The 17,724-nt window shown below is 40.5% G+C and overlaps 1 protein-coding gene across 4 annotated transcripts in view; it reads right to left on the reverse strand.

Moving 5' to 3' along the window:
• myo3a (myosin IIIA) overlaps nt 1-17,724 on the reverse strand; it is a 279,588-nt gene that overhangs the window by 192,271 nt on the left and 69,593 nt on the right. For all 4 annotated transcript variants that reach the window (XM_029116287.2, XM_029116285.2, XM_029116286.2 and 1 more), the window contains exons 4-6: nt 13,566-13,670; nt 13,308-13,407; nt 11,984-12,060 (exon numbers count right to left, since the gene is read on the reverse strand). In XM_029116287.2, the coding sequence (XP_028972120.2) occupies nt 11,984-12,060; nt 13,308-13,407; nt 13,566-13,670 (282 nt within the window). The remainder of the gene's footprint in view (nt 1-11,983; nt 12,061-13,307; nt 13,408-13,565; nt 13,671-17,724) is intronic.

The raw sequence follows: 17,724 nt of genomic DNA on the forward strand, positions 1-17,724 counted from the left end.
ACATTGCCAGTGTTGTGGAAATTTCTTTATACAATGTATTCTCACTGAAAGGACTGAGTCCCACTGTTTAGATGGGTAGAGGAATGTGGGGGATCTGGCATTTGCTTAGGGGGCATCATTGACTGGTATCAGCTGATGAAAGGGTTACTCTTTATCTCCTTATCGGTATTAACTCACCAGGGCATCTATTGTCTGTTCGTGTTCGGTTGGAATCCTTAGAGTTGAAGAAGGTATTTATGGCGGGAAGGAGAGCTTTCCTTTGTGTGAAGCTTTGGGTAAACACTACAGTAAACATTATGGCAGGAAGGATAAGGTGGGGGAAGATAGCATTTGACTTGTGTGATGGAACAAAGGAAATGCGTCCTGATTGAGCTGGAATGTCCAGGATTTGTCACACCCCTCTCCTGTCTTTAAATACTGTCGATTGCCTGTTTTTATTCAGAGACTATCCACTGTTACTTTGTAACCTGCGTATTCTCTCCTTGCAAGTTATTAAAACTGTTTATTGCGCAATTGATTTCTCCTGTCTTACCTACCATTTTCATAGAACTGTTTTGCACTTTAGAAATTGCCATCACACCAGGCATCAACCAAAGGGACACCCACCAACCGCAACCCCCCTGAAAGAGGGCAGAGTATTGCCAGCAGCGTACAGCCCAATTGCACAAGTGCGCAACAGAGACACAACAACAAGCCAGTGACTGTTCCCCCAAAAAGGTATTGGAGGGAGGGTATCCCAGTGGCGACAAGAGCCCACCTGGCAAGACAGCAAGGGTGGACAGTATCAAGCCTACTGGTCACCTTCATGCCCCCGGGCCAGGCTACACCTAATTATAAACCGTGCTGTAGAGATTTGTTTTTAGTAGACACTTGAAAGTTTGCACTGAGTTTGCATTTTTAACCTTAATTAGCAGATCATTCTACAGGAGTGGGGCTCTATGAGAAAAGGCCCTGCCGCCAGCTGTTTGTTTAGAAATTCTAGGTACAATTAAAAGGCCTGCATCTTGCGATCATAGGTTACGTGTAGGTATGTATGGCTGGATAATTTCAGCAAGATAAGTAGGAGCAAGTCCATGTATTGATTTATAGGTTAACAGTTAAACCTTAAAATCAGCCCTAATCCTAACAGGCAGCCAGTGTAAGGACACTAGGACAGGAGTAATGTGTTACATTTTTTTTGTTCTAGTTAGGATTCTAGCAGCCGTGTGCAGCACTAATTGGCGTTTATTTATTAATTTGTCTTGATAACCAGAGAGAAGAGCATTGCAGTAATCTAGTCTAGAAGTAACGAAAGCATGGATTAATTTTTCTGCATCAGTTTTTGATAGAAAGTTTCTCATTTCTGCAATGTTTCGAAGATGAAAATAAGCAACTCTTGAGACATATTTTATATGTTCTTCAAAGGAGAAGTCTGGGTCTGGTTTCCAGTCTCTCTAAGAGAAGGGAGTGATCAATAGTGTCAAAAGCAGCACTAAGATCAAGAAGCAACAGGACGGATGCGGAACCTTTGTCCGAGGCCATTAGAAGGTAATGTTACCTTCACGAGTGCAGTCTAAGTACTATGATGGGATCTGAAACCGGACTGGAGTATTTTATAAATGTTATTTGTCTTGAGGAAGGCATTCAGTTGTTGGGAAACACATTTTTCTAAGATTTTTGAGAGGAACTGGAGGTTCGATATTTGCCTATAATGATTTAATACGTCAAGATCCAGATTAGATTTTTTTAGAAGAGGCCAAGTTTGGTACACATCCAGAGGAAAGGGAGCAATTTATTATGTTCAGCATTGGCTGACCACAGGAAATAGCTCCTTAAGTAATTTTGTTGGAATCGGGTCTAGCTGAGAGTTTGTGGGTTTAGAACTCATTACAAATTTTGTAAATGTGTCAAGCGATATGGTAGTTATAATCATCAAAATTTAAATAATTTAACACTTGAAATATATCAGTCTAATTTTGATGATTATAACTGACAACTAATGAAAACCCCAAATTCAGTATCTCAGAAAATTTGAATATTGTGAAAAGGTTCAATATTGAAGACACATAGTGCCACATTCTAATCAGCTAATTAACTCAAAACACCTGCAAAGGTCTTTAAATGGTCTCTTAGTCTAGTTATGTAGGCTACACAATCATGGGGAAGGCTGCTGTCCAAAAGACGACCATTGACACCTTGCACAAGGAGGGCAAGACACAAAAGGTCATAGCTAATAGAGAGGCGAAGGGAAGGAAAAGATGTGGTAGAAAAAAAGTGTACAAGCAATAGGGATAACCACACCCTGGAGAGGATTGTGAAACAAAACCCACTCGAAAATGTGGGGGAGATTCACAAAGAGTGGACTGCAGCTGGAGTCAGTGCTTCAAAAACCACCACGCACAGACGTATGCAAGACATGGGTTTCAGCTGTCGCATTCCTTGTGTCAAGCCACTATTGAACAAGACACAGCGTCAGAAGCGTCTCACCTGGGCTAAAGACATAAAGGACTGGACTGCTGCAGAGTTATGTTCTCTGATGAAAGTAAATGTAGCATTTCCTTTGGAAATCAATGTCCCAGAGTCTGGAGGAAGAGAGGAGAGGCACAGAATCCACGTTACTTGAAGTCCAGTGTAAAGTTTCCACAGTCAGTGATGGTTTGGGGTGCCATGTCATCTGCTGTTGTTGGTACACTGTGTATTCTGAGGTCCAAGGTCAATGCAGCCGTCTACCAGGAAGTTTTAGAGCACTTCATGCTTCCTGCTGCTGACCAACTTTGTGGAGATGCAGATTTCATTTTCTAACAGGGCTTGGCACCTGCACACAGTGCCAAAGCTACCAGTACCTGGTTTAAGGACCATGGTATCCCTGTTTTTAATTGGCCAGCAAATTTGCCTGACCTTAACCCTATAGAAAATCTATGGGGTATTGTGAAGAGGAAGATGCGATATGCCAGACCCAACAATGCTGAAGAGCTGAAGGACACTATCAGAGCAACCTGGGCTCTCACAACACCTGAGCAGTGCCACAGACTGATCGACTCCATGCCATGCCACATTGCTGCAGTAATTCAGGCAATAGGTGCCCCAATTAAGTATTGAGTGCTGTTCATACTTTTCAGTTGGCCAACATTTCTAAAATTCCTTTTTTTGTATTGGTCTTAAGTAATATTCTAATTTTCTGAGATACTGATTTGGGGATTTTCATTAGTTGTCAGTTATAATCATCACAATTAAAAGAAATAAACATTTGAAATATATCAGTCTGTGTGTAATGAATGAAAAAAAGTTTCACTTTTTGAATGAAATTACTGACATAAATCAACTTTTTGATGATAATCTAATTTTATGACCAGCACCTGTACATCGTGCCATGTCCACATTCCTCCAAAAACAAAAATCATAATATTCACAGACGGCTTCAACATTTTCGGATATTTTTCCTAGTCATAGTAAAAACCTGTATGCCATATCTAGTACTGATGTATCACTAAATATATTAAACATACTATGTCAAAGCACTCTTGATTAAATTGCTTCTTTTACAGTGGGGAGAACTGCCGATTTTGCAGGTTTTCCTACTTACAAAGCATGTAGAGGTCTGTCATTTTTATCATAGGTACTCTTCAACTGTGAGACGGAATCTAAAACAAAAATCCTGAGAATCACATCTTATGGTTTTTAAATAATTAATTTGCATTTTATTGAATGACATAAGTATTTGATCAGCTACCAACCAGTAAGAATTCCGGCTCTCACCGACCTGTTAGTTTTTCTTCAAGAAGCCCTCCTGTTCCCCACTCATTACCTGTATTAACTGCACCTGTTTGAACTTGTTACCTGTATAAAAGACGCCTGTCCACACACTCAATCAAACAGACTCCAACCTCCCCACATTGGCCAAGACCAGTAAGCTGAGTAAGGACATCAGGGATAAAATTGTAGACCTGCAAAAGGCTGGGATGGGCTACAGGACAATAGGCAAGCAGCTTGGTGAGAAGGCAATAACTGTTGGCGCAATTATTAGAAAATGGAAGAAGTTCATGATGACGGTCAATCTCCCTCGGTCTGGGGCTCCATACAAGATCTCACCTCGTGGGGCATCAATGATCATGAGGAAGGTGAGGAATCAGCCCAGAACTACACGGCAGGACCTGGTCAATGACCTGAAGAGAGCTGGGACCACAGTCTCAAAGAACCATTAGTAACACACTACGCCGTCATGGATTAAAATCCTGCAGCACACGCAAGGTCCCCCTGCATGTCCAGGCCCGTCTGAAGTTTGCCAATGACCATCTGGATGATCCAGAGGAGGAATGAGAAAAGGTCATGTGGTCTGATGAGATTTTTTTTTAGCTTTTTGGTCTAAACTCCACTCGCTGTGTTTGGAGGAAGAAGGATGAGTACAACTCCAAGAACACCATCCCAACCGTGAAGCATGGAGGTGGAAACATTCTTTGGAGATGCTTTTCTGCAAAGGGGACAAGACGACTGCACCTTATTAAGGGGGGATGGATGGGGCGATATATTGCGAGATCTTGGCCAACAACCTTCTTCCCTCAGTAAGAGCATTGAAGATGGGTCGTGGCTGGGTCTTCCAGCATGACAACGACCCGAAACACACAGGCAGGGCAGCTAAGGAGTGGCTCTGTAAGAAGCATCTCAAAGTTCTGGAGTGGTCTAGCCAGTCTCCAGACCGGAAACCAATAGAGAATCTTTGGAGGGAGCTGAAAGTCCGTATTGCCCAGCGACAGCTCCGAAACCTGAAGGATCTGGAGAAGGTCTGTATGTAGGAGTGGGCCAAAATCCCTGCTGCAGTGTGTGTAAACCTGGTCAAGAACTACAGGAAACGTACAATGTCTGTAATTGCAAACAAAGGTTTCTGTACCAAATATTAAGTTCTGCTTTTCCGATGTATCAAAAACTTATGTCATGCAATAAAATGCTAATTAATTACTTAAAAATCATACAATGTGATTTTCTGGATTTTTGTTTTAGATTCCATCACTCACAGTTGAAGAGTACCTATGATAAAAATTACAGACTTCCACATGCTTTGTAAGTGGGAAAACCTGCAAAATCGGTAGTGTATCAAATACTTGTTCTCCGCACTGTAGATCTAGGTCAATGCCTGAAAGAAAACTTTACCCTTGGTTAGTAGAGAACATACAAAACATTAAGAAGGCATGTAGAAAAGCAGAACGAAAATGAATACATGTCCATTACATTTATTTGAAAGAGCTGTCATCATATTAAAATCGGGCAATTAAGCATTGGAAGGCTAGGTATATTTCTGAACTAATTGCAGCAAATTCTCATAATCCAAAGTCCTTATTTAGAATTATTAACCATCTTGTTATTCCAGCAACTGCTGCAGACTGCAAAGTTCTTAACCTTTTTTTAGAAAAATCAAAAAAATGCTAATATTAGATCTATGATAAACCATAATCTGCCCCGTATGGAAGTTCCTTACCCCAGTCTAAACATATTTAACTCTTTTACTCCAACTGTTTTAGAAGACATTATTGTTTTAGAAGCCCCACACCTCCGGAGTACCAGGCTTGAAAGACTCGTTGCTGTCCCTGTCCAAAGTCGTCCTGGTTGTGTTGTAGATCAAGACAATATCTGACGATTTCAGCTGCCATTCTATGTTCACCCGGCACAGCCAGAAGAGGACTGGTCCCCCTTCTGAGCCTGGTTCCTTTCTAGGTTTCTTCCAAAATGTCAGCCTTCTTAGGGAGTTTTTCCTGGCCATTGAAATTCAACACTACTGTTGTTTGCTCCTTGTGGTTTAAGGCCGGGTGTTTTGTTAAAGTACTTTGTGACAACTGCTGATGTAAAAAAGGGCTTTATAAATAAATTTGATTGATTGAAATTTGAAGATCGGTTTTATCTTTTTATCTCGCTCTCATTTCATCTCGCCTAGACTTCTGTAATGCTTTGTACAGAATTCAGCTGCCAGTCTTCTTAAAAGAACTAAATCAAGGTCTCACATAACCCCAGTGTTGGCGGCTCTACATTGGTTACCAGTGAATTTCAGAGTAGATTCTAAAATTCTACATATCACTTTAAAGGCACTACATGGTCTGGCACCTGATTACATTAGTGATATGCTCAACTTAAAACCAATTTCTCATTATGATGACTTTTTAAATTTATATTACTAATGTTGTGTTAAAAAGTTGGGTAAACACATCTGTATTAATAGAGTAGGCCTCGTGCAGATTTGGTATGGGTCTACTTCTACACAAATACACTTTAACTAAGCATTCCCTTAATGGAAAGCCATGCTTCTCTAGAGACTCCAGGAAAAACCCAAGACCAGTTGATGCTGTTGTTGTTGGTTGCTACATTGAATTGCATGATCTATAGGATATTAATGATTAAAGTCATTGTTTAATTTAAGGAATGTCTGCAGATCTGAATCTCTGGTTAAAATGGATACAAAACACCTGGGCCGCTGGACAAACATGAACAAGTACAAATACCTTGGTAGGTCAATAAGTTACCTTTCTTTAGAAGCCATCGATTCCATCAAATATTACAAGGGGATATCTGTTGAAACAAAAAGTTACATAGCTAAATGGACAATGCCAACATGCACCTTAAAATTGCCTTCATTGCACAATTAGAACTGCCACTGTACTTGCATTTTCATTTGTTACATATGTCTACCTTAGAAACCTCATTGCTGCTATCCCTGCATTTCAATTGCACATGGTCCCACACAACTATTTATCCCACTTATACATACATTATACTTAATACTTGTAAATTTGCTTCCATTGCACATTTAGAATAGCCATATGTTATGGATTTGCATTAATTGCATGTCTATACATTCCACTTTTACAGTGAGGATTCTTTTTTTTTTTATCACCTTCTGATTTTGTACATTTGCCCACTGAAAAATAAATGATCAGTCCAACATTTAAATGGTTGGTTTATTTGTACAGAGAGAGACAGAATAACAACAAATAAATCCAAAAAACACATGTCAAAAATTGTATGTATTGATTTGCATTTTAATGAGAAATAAGTATTTGATCCCCTCTCAATCAGAAAGATTTCTGGCTCCCAGGTGTCTTTTATACAGGTAACGAGCTGAGATTAGGAGCACACTCTTAAAGGGAGCAATCAATCAGATTCCAAACTCTCCATCATGGCCAAGAACAAAGAGCTGTCCAAGGAAGATGAGATGAGGTCACTGACTTCGTGATGTCAGGGTAACAACCTCCAGCTCAACATCAGCAATCGAAGGAGATGATTGTTGATCACAGAAAGCAGTGGCGGGGAGACCACACCCCCATACACATCAATGGGTTTGCAGTAGAGAGAGTTCACAACATCAAGTTCCTCGGGGAAACATCAGTGATAAACGTCACTCTAAAGTAGTGGTGAAGGAGGCCAGGAAACTTCTTCAGGCTCTTTTTCCTACACCGATTAAGGAGATTTGGTATGGATTCCAGGATACTCACCAACTTCTACAGACCAAGCTGTTTACCAAGCTGCCGTCAGGCAGAAGATACAGGAGTATTCAGTCCAAAACAAACCTCCTATGGGACAGCTTCTTTCCACAGGCTGTAAGGCTGCTCAACTCAGGAACCCCTCTTCCCTTCCATCCATAGTCTATGCACACCTGTCACTAATATCATGCACACCTGTCACTTTTACATTGCACTACAGTTGTATAGTTTAAAGTTATTATTATTGATGTGTGTTTTTGTATAGTGTTATTACTGAATTATTGTGTTATTGTGTTATAATTGTGTTATAATTATAATTATTAAAACATTTTAACTGCACTGTCGGGAGTACGAAAACCAAGCATTTCATTGCTATAACTTGTTACTGCAAATGACAAATAAACCCTTTTGAACTTTTTTTGACAACAGTTGGTGCGATTATTTGCAAATGGAAGAAACACAAAAGACCTGTCAATCTCCCTTGGTCTGGGGCTCCATGCAAGATCACCTCATGGAGTTGCAATGATCATAAGAACGATGAGGAATCAGCCAAGAACTTCACGGGAGCCTTTCCTCAGCCAGGGCATTGAAAATGGGTCGTGGATGGGTATTCCAGCATGACAATGACCCAAAACACACAGCTAAGGCAACAAAGGAGTGGCTCAAGAAGAAGCACATTAAGGTCCTAGAGTGGCCTAAGCAGTCTCCAGACCTTAATCCCATAGAAAATCTGTGGAGGGAACTGAAGGTTAGAGTCGCCAAACATCAGTCGCAAACCTTAATGACTTGGAGAAGATCTGCAAAGAGGAGTGGAAGAAAATCCCTCCTGAGATGTGTGCAAACCTGGTTGCCAGCTACAAGACCTCTGTGATTGCCAACAAGAGTTCTGCCACCAAGTACTAAGTCATGTTTTGCAGAGGGGCCGAATACTTATTTCACTAATTTTTGGCATGTGTTTTTCAGGATTGTTTTATTGTTATTCTGTCTCTCACTGTTCAAACAAACCTACAGTACCATTAAAATTATAGACTGATCATTTCTTTGTCAGTGGGCAAATGTGCAAAATCAGCAGGGAATGAAATACGTTTTTCCCTAACTGTACATACATATACTTAATACTGCTCTCCTCTATTTGCACTTCTGGTTAGATGCAAACTGCATTTTGTTGTACTGTGCTTGTACTTGTTCAATGACAATACATTTGCATCTAATCTAAATCTAATCTAATAATGTTGCTTGTGACATATCAAAGGCATCATTGCACAAGCAATTTTTTTGGGCTGACCTAATCAACTTGTGGTTGGTGTCCACGTGCATCAGGGAATGATGACCCTGAACAGAGTAAGTTCTTCTGAAAACACATCCAAGTCAGGTCATTATTTCCCGCATTCCTGTAGCATCAACATGAGGCATTGAGTCCCACATCCAGCTCCACTAGACTTGATGGACCAGTGCTTTCAGACGTCCTCTCATCATTCTGTAAACTATGTATGGTGAACTTGTCTTTATTGTGGTTGACTGTCCAGCTCCTCATCAGTCATTTGGCAGTATGCTCACCTAACTGTGTTACCATATTCGTGTTGAGATGCCAAGCAGTTTAGCAATGCAAATCACCCGGTAGGTCCATTCAGCCTTCAAATATGATGTTCTGACACAGACAGTTTTGGAAGTCCCACTACACCACCAAAATCATCAACAACAACTGATGGATCACATCTTTCTTCCATTTGCTTGTTGACTAGGCTACAAAGTTCGGAAAGACCAAGCACTACCTCTTGAGGCAAGTCTACCTGATTTTCATGTGAGCTTATGAATATCATCTCATTGGTGCCGACAAACCATAAGTAGTCAAAGTCAAGAGGAAGGCTTTGCATGGCCTGCTGTGATCTGTGGAGGAACCTCTTCACAATGTGTCTCCTCAACACCTGCAAGGAATTATATATATATATATATATATATATATATATATATATATATATATATATTTTAAAAGGGTCCAGCAAATGAAGAAAGAGATTTTGTCTTTTCATTAGAACAAGAGAGGTTTGTTGTTTTATCTTCCTTCCACTAACTTTGAGCTGGCTATAGCTTGGTGCATAGTATCCTTTAACCACAATTCAGCTTTTTACACACCCTGCACTTCTTGATCTACTGTATAAAACACCCTGATTAATAGTCAGCACAGAGATGAGGAAACTATCCCTGAATACAACATTTACATCAGTTTGCTATAGGGGCTGAAAGATAAGCATTTAGCGATTTGGGAAACATATATATTTCTTAATAAATAGCAAGCTTGTCCAGGACATGAAATCATGTCTATCAGGATTGACTGTATTCCAACCTGACATAATTTCAACAAAGCTAGCGAAAAAACATAATTTTACTGTCTGCTGCTAGCTACAGTCAGTAGATAAAAGCATGTGGACTTTTAATTCCATTTTACTATTTACTAAATTAGTAACTAGCTAATGACATACTTCATAACTTACACAGGTAAATAATAACGAACGAACAATTAAAGTATTTTCTAAAACATTTAATGAAAACAGTGCAACTAGATAGAAAAACATTAAATACCTGTTGGCCAGAGTTTGGTACCTGATGATTTTCCATGTTGAGTCTTTGCTACATTAGTCTTCTCTTCAGCACTTCAGTGAAATGTTTGACGCTTAATACCAGAACAAGCTGCACTTTTATTGGTTAGGAAGAAACAACCCTCAAAAACAAGTCAACCAATCAAGGCGTAATATATTCGACTCCCCCAACCCACACATCCCGCCCTTTCATGTTAAAAAAGAGTGCAAAAAAGTTGATAAAAAAAAAGTTGATAATAAGTTGAAGTACTTATTTTTGGAGATATTTTATATTTTGAATATTTTAGTATTTTCTTTTGAACTTTTATTATTATTTATTGAATTTGTTCATTTAAGTGGGAAATTGACGCCATAAGTGTTCCAGTAATTTAATTAATAGTTCTCAGTTTATTCACTCAGTACAGCCTAGCATACACTCTATACAGTCGACAATAACTCCAGCTTCCAACTTCCACCGAAGATTGTGAAGACGCCTCAGGAGATGCTTTTCACATCGCCAACTGGAAGTGCCCAGAGACGGCATTGAGATTGTAAACCAAAGCTTGGGAAGTGTGGAGGCCTCCGGGCTCAACTCCAGAGGAGGTGGGCTGTGCCTTTATGTAAACAAAACATAGTGTACAAACACTAACTTAACCAGGAGTCACTGCTCAACCAATGTGGTATACCTGATGATTAGGTGCAGGCGTTTTTATTTGTTATTTCTGTCTTCATACCCCTGGATGTCCCTTCAACAGGGACAACAAAAAGTCCCCCAAGATGACCCCCCAGACTATACAATGCAGATGTGTCACCTGCACTGAGCAGGGTGAATGCATGCAAGGCTGCTGGTCCTGATGGAGTCATAGACAGGTGCTCACAGCTTTAAAAGTGTAGTTCTAGCCCACCTTATGTCCGGCCTCCCCCAACACAGGATCACAGGTCTACAGAGAACATCTCCACAGCTTTACACTCGGCCCTGACCCACCTGGACAAAACCAACACCTATATGAGAATGCTATTCATAGACTTTAGCTCAGCATTCAATACTGTCATCCCCTTTAAGCTGGTCAACAAACTCCATAACCTGGGGATCAGCCCGTCTCTCTGAAACTGGACTCTGGACTTCCTAACTAACAGACCCCAGTCTGTCAGTTAAGACAACCACCCAGCACATCACTGGTGCCCAGCTCCCAACCATCGTAGACCTCCAGTGCAAGCGGTGTATGGTTAGGGTGTGCTACATCATCAGACCCTTCACACCCATGCCACAAACAGTTTGCCTCTACTACAATCAGGCAGGCGGTACAGGTCTCTCCGTTCTCGCACCAGCAGGCTGAGGAACAGTTTTTTCCCCCCATCTACTGTAACCCTGCTGAACTCTGTGACCCACCCGCCCACCGCATACGACTGCCTTTCAGTGACCTTGTTGTACTACTCCCTTTTACTACTGGACTCTGACAGTGCCTTGCAAAGTATGGTAAGTTCTCAGTTGTTACTTGTGCGTGCCTACCTCAGGAACCTCATTGCTGTGACACTTGGCACCTTCAATTTGCCTGCACTGCACATTTAGAAGTGCCATTGTACTTGCATGTGCCTCATTGCGCAACCATTCATTTCCCACTTCTACATACGTATACTTAAAACGTTTACATTTTTGGCTCTCCCCTATGTGCCTTCATTGCTCATTTTGAATTGCCATTTGCACTGTATTTGCCCTCATTGCACACATATACATTCTACTTGTAACATAAACTGTACCTAATACTTGTATATTTCCTGCATCTTCTTCTGTTAGCACTTCTGGTTAGATGCTAACTGCATTTCATTGTACTGTACTCGAACTATTCAATGACAAAGTCATTTTCTAATCTAATCACTGGAAATGAATTATCTTCTGTTGCACATTGTTGCTGTAGGTGTTATCAAAGCTTATGAGTTTAGTGAGGTAACAGGAATGAGACCTACCTCTGGAGCCATCCAGAATGGTGTTCCTACTGAAGTGTTCCTACGGAGACGAGTGTTTGTTAACTGGGCTGAAACACCTGCACAAAAAAGAAACAGTGCAGCTCCCATAAGAAATTCAGTATGATCTGCTATGTACAGTACATTACAACTAGGGATGCACAAGTCGTTTGGCATTGTGTAAGCTTTTAAGACAATCGCCTTCTTGGAGACTTTCTTTAAGTGACTCTTCACAACTGCTTCATGGGTGTTAGATTGACTCATTCCAGGGAATCTACTCAAAGCATTGTCTGAAATGGACACATTATTCAGGACCATACCCCCACCATTCATTTACATACATCTGGATGTACAGAGTCTATTGAAGCTTGAGCTAACATTCCAACAGGCTCAAAGTCAACTATCTGAAAGCTGTTAGACTGTGTGTAAACACAAACAGTCCTTTTTTAAACTCTCTCCATTTTACTATATTTGCACAAATTATTTATTTGTATTATCTTTGTGTTTAGTTATTTGTATTCATTACTTAATACTGTTTGTTATTTGTTTTTAATCTCTTTTGCTGCATTTCTATTGTGCCAAAGCTATATTGCTGTTTTCACTCTAGGTAACATATTTTCTTGTTATCCTGTTAAATTGTTTGAGTCATTTGTCTTAGTTATTTTCTCTGATAGCATTGCCATGAATGAAACTGCAAGTATACGTTTTCACTTCTAAATTAACTGTTTGCTCTATCTTTAATAAAATATAATAACAATAAGTATCATGTATTTTTGTTATCCGGAGAAATTGTTTGTATATTTCATAGAACATTCTGTTGTTACACCTTTTGTAAACAATTGAACATCTGTTTCTTTTTATAATTGTAAACAAAAAGTAGGAAAGAGTAGGGGAATGGCCCATGCTGGAGCTGTTGCCAATCAGGATTCAAACTGTCCTTGACTGTTGATAGTTCCTTTCCGGTTCCTCTTCGTGAAAAGTCGCAACATGAACTGGCTTTGGAGTGTAGTGTTGAGTAATTAAGTTCTTGTGACTGGCCTGGAATTGGCAACATTTGTAGGAAGATTCACACATTTTGTGTGAAGATAACTGGGAAACAAATATTTGGTGTGTAACGGTTGTATCACCTACAAGCTTGTAAGAAATTGTATCACCTACAAGAATTTAATAGATTTTAAAGGTTTCCTGAATAGTGTATTTATAGTCTATTGTGTTTTATGAAGTTTCTGGGAGAACTAACAGACAAACCTAAAGTAGCAGACACAGTTATGACTGCATCAAATCCTAAAGTAAAACATGTACAAACATACAGACACACATGGCATACCAAAGTCCACTAGCTTTACCCCTCCTTGGGTGGTCAACAGGATGTTGTTGCCTTTTACATCACGGTGGATGGTCTTGTTGATATGCAGGTGATGGAGACCCTGGTGATGAGAGTGGAGATGCAGTAATAGGGTAATAATCATTTGAATAGGGTCGTATAATGTATAATCAGTCTTACTCCCTCAAAACTGTTCATTCTGTACATGTCTTTGCTCTGTATGTCTTTCATACATCCATCCACCATGTAAAGTGCACTAACCATGAGGGCTTCATGGATGATGTAGGCAATGATTGACTCGTCCATTCTGCCTCCTCTCTTTAGCATGCCTTTGGCCAGATCTGTCACCGAACCGCCATTGCAGAGCTAGAGGCATGGAAGAGAAAAAACAATTCCATTACATTAATTTCCACTACTGCTAAACCACTGCTTGAGTCAGCAAATTCTGGATAAAACTAAATCTAGATATGCTACATCTAGATGCCATTTGTGTAACAACGTGGTGATAAAAGCTTTGGATCATAAATGCAGATTCAGACAGAAATTTCTAAGCTCCAAAGACATGACTGTCACAATGGATTATTTCTTTCAATCTCTTACCATTCTTTTTTACTGAAAGGTGTATAATTTGCTTTGTGATGAATACAGTGTTGATATTAAAAGATCTGAAAATCAATGTACTTATATTGAATACCTCCGCCTAATCAGGACACTATTTATGTTAGTATGCGGTCATTAAAATCGTTATGCATGTGCTCTGGTAAATGGCAGAGAGCATTAACTAAAACCACTTACATGTAAAAAAAAATAATGTTTTGATTGCCAAATAATCAGTGCCCATTTTACTTGTATTAATAAATCTTAATTACACAACAAATCTGAACAGTAGGAACAACAGTTTCGTTTGCAAGTAGAGGTCTTCAAAGGTCTACCAGACCCGAAATTCCGAGATCCGACCCGGGACCCGAGCAGTTCTGGGTCCAACATCTTTTCACGGATCTGGTCGGGTCTGACTTAATTGCGACAGGTCTCGGGTACCTGCAGGAATATTGTATTTAATATTGTATTTGATCAACTTACCTCCTTTTATTTATCAGACCTCAGTTTTAATCGGGTGACAGCGCCAATTATCTTTACGTCTTTGGAGGGATTACACCGAACTCGGTTTACCAGGCACTAGAATGTAGCGTAAGGCGTAACTTGACCCACTGCTAGGTCAGTTAACTTCCACCCTGGCTTATGATACACATCCTAAGTCTGCAACGGTCCTATTGATCAATCCTCCGATGGAGGAACTTTTTATGTTGCCACCCGGGGGTTCCTAACGCTCAACAATATTTATAGTTGTGCTTATTTAGGACCGGTTCACTCACCCAGCATTCCCTGCCTGGACGGATCAGATCTTTTAGGGGTCAGAGATCAGATCTTTTAGTATGGCGGGGACTTACAGTGGGGCAAAAAAGTATCATCATACTTCATCATAGGTACACTTCAACTATGAGAAATAAAATGAGGAAAAAAATCCAGAAAATCATATTGTAGGATTTTTTATGAATATATTGGTAGATTATGGTGGAAAATAAGGATTTGGTCAATAACAAAAGATCATCTCAATACTTTGTTATATACCCTTTGTTGGCAATGACAGAGGTCAAATGTTTTCTGTAAGTCTTTACAAGGTTTTCACACACTGTTGCTGGTATTTTGGCCCATTCCTCCACGCAGATCTCCTCTAGAGCTGTGATGTTTTGAGGCTGTCGCTGGGCAACACAGACTTTCAACTCCCTCCAAAGATTTTCTATGGGGTTTAGATCTGGTGACTGGCTAGGCCACTCCAGGACCTTGAAATGCTTCTTACGAAGCCACTCCTTTGTTGCCCGGGCGGTGTGTTTGGAACTGTAAAAAAAAATGGACGACGCCCCTTCGCTCTTTTCCATTGGTGAAAACTGAAGCCGCCAGTGTCCCGATATGGCGCTGACATCTTGGACTTGCGTCTGCGCAGATAGCGATCTTGGGACCAGTTCTGCGCAGTAGTTATGCGCAGTAGCGAGCAGGAAGTAAAGCCGTAAAGCCGCGAAATCAACGGCCCCACCCCTGTGCCCCGCCCTCACTCTCCCTCGCAGAATGCGCATACCGTAATCAATCGCAAGCACACGCTGCACTGTTTTGGAAGTGGAGTCCTGCTCCGTTCCACTCCAACCTCATTAAAATAAGGCAAATACAAGTAGCCTACTAACCACACATTTAAACAGAGTTCAATCAAGTCCAAGTACAGCACAACCTTTGCTTGTTAAACCTAGACGATATGTTATAGCTTAACTTACATCATGTTTATCCTTAATTTAGAATAGGCCTAATACAAAAATGATTGGTAACTTCTAGCTAACGATCACCTGCTAGCTATTAACATGGCTATTAACGAGGCTTGTTGTCTTTTAGCTAATGTTAGCTAGCCCATTACATGTATTTACTAATTAAATAGCTTATAAATTTAACTTACCGAAAAAAATTCAAAGATCAATTGGAAATGCCAGATCGGTTAGCACAATCTACTGCAGAACAACCCATTATGTCCGTGTGAAATTATAGAAATTATAGAAATTTAGAGATTAAATTTAAAGCTCCAATCTCCTTAGTCCTCCGAAGTTCGCGAAAAAAGCCTGTTGGCGCTTCAGTGGCTCCTAGGCTCAGATAGCTGTCAATCACAGCTGTCAATCACGAATTCACACCACCGTTTTTAGAGCATTAAATAACTAACTAAAAACCAACTTATTTTAAAAACAAACTCTTGAATTTACATTAGCGTGATACAAACTACAGTAAATGACAGAATCCAGCTTCGGAAAAAAGATATTTGAAGGGTAATTTAATTGTTTAGTTGGTCTCGCGTCCCATTGAATAACATGGGGAGGCGGGGTTTATGACCTATACTAGGACCACTCACCAGGGGGCGATCGAGACGTTTTGGCTTCACTTTTCAGGGCTTGTGCGGCACGCTTGGTTGGGATCATTGTCATGCTGAAATACCCAGCCATGTTTCATCTTCAATGCCCTTGCTGATGGAAGGAGGTTGTCACTCAAAATCTCACGATACATGGCCCCATTCATTCTTTCCTTTACACGGATCAGTCGTCCTGGTCCCTTTGCAGAAAAACAGCCCCAAAGCATGATGTTTCCACCCCCATACTTCACAGTAGGTATGGTGTTCTTTGGAAGCAACTCAGCATTCTTTCTCTTCCAAACACAACAAGTTGAGTTTTTACCAAAAAGTTCTATTTTGGTTTCATTTGACCGTATTACATTCTCCCAATCCTCTTCTGGATCACCAAATGCTCTCTAGCAAACCTCAGACGGGCCTAGACATGTACTGGCTTAAGCAGGGGGACACGTCTGGCAATGCAAGATTTGAGTCCCTGGCGGCGTAGTGTGTTACTGATGGTAGCCTTTGTTACTTTGATCCCAGCTCACTGCAGGTCATTCACTAGGTCCCCCTGTGTGGTTCTGGGATTTTTGCTCACTGTTCTTGTGATAATTTTGACCCCACATGGTGAGACCTTGCGTGGAGCCCCGGATCGAGGGATATTATCAGCGGTCTTGTATGTCTTCCAGTTTCTTATAATTGCTCCCACACTCTCACCGACGATAGTGTCTACCCCTTTCTCTCAGTTGCCTGCAAGGGACCTGACGGGGTAACTGATATCGTCTCTAGGTCTAAGGTTGATTTATGGAGAATGCGGAATCTCACGGACTACTATCTCTAGTAAAAACAGGGCTGTGGCTCAGAGGCAGAGGAGTTATGATCAAGTATTTGACAATCACACCCACACAGAGACTAAGAGGTGACAGAGCTCTTACAAATTCCTACCTTTATTTAGTCAATCACTAGTACAGACAGTGCCGGGTTCCGGGAGGGTCCAATAACCAAGAGTCAGATCAACTCTTCGAGTCTTTGCTCTGTAAGGGAAATTTCTTAAACTGATGTATTCTTACTGATTAAAGGACTGAGTCCCCATGTTTAGATAAGTAGACAAATGTGGGAGAGGGGGATCTGGTATTTGGGGGACATCCTTGACTGGTATCAGCAGATTATAGGGTTAATCGTAAATCTGCCTATCTGTATAACCCATTAGTGTATATTTGTAGTTTGTCCAGATGCTTTAAGTCCCCCTCAAGGGTTAAGAAGGTTACCCAGGTGGGGGGAGGACAACATGTGCCTTGTGTGAAGCCTAGGATATGTGATAGAACAAAGGGAATGAGTTGTATTGACATAAGACAGATGGGCAGCATCTGCTTCTTACCACAACCCTTTGTCTCCCTTAAATACTGACGATTGTCCTGTGTTAATTTAGAGATTATTCATGGTTACTTTGTAACCTGTGTATTCTCTCCTTGCAATAATAATCTGTTTATTGTGCATTTG

This window comes from Esox lucius, chromosome 21 (assembly GCF_011004845.1).
Source record: "Esox lucius isolate fEsoLuc1 chromosome 21, fEsoLuc1.pri, whole genome shotgun sequence".
In the NCBI taxonomy this organism is placed as follows: Eukaryota; Metazoa; Chordata; class Actinopteri; order Esociformes; family Esocidae; genus Esox; species Esox lucius.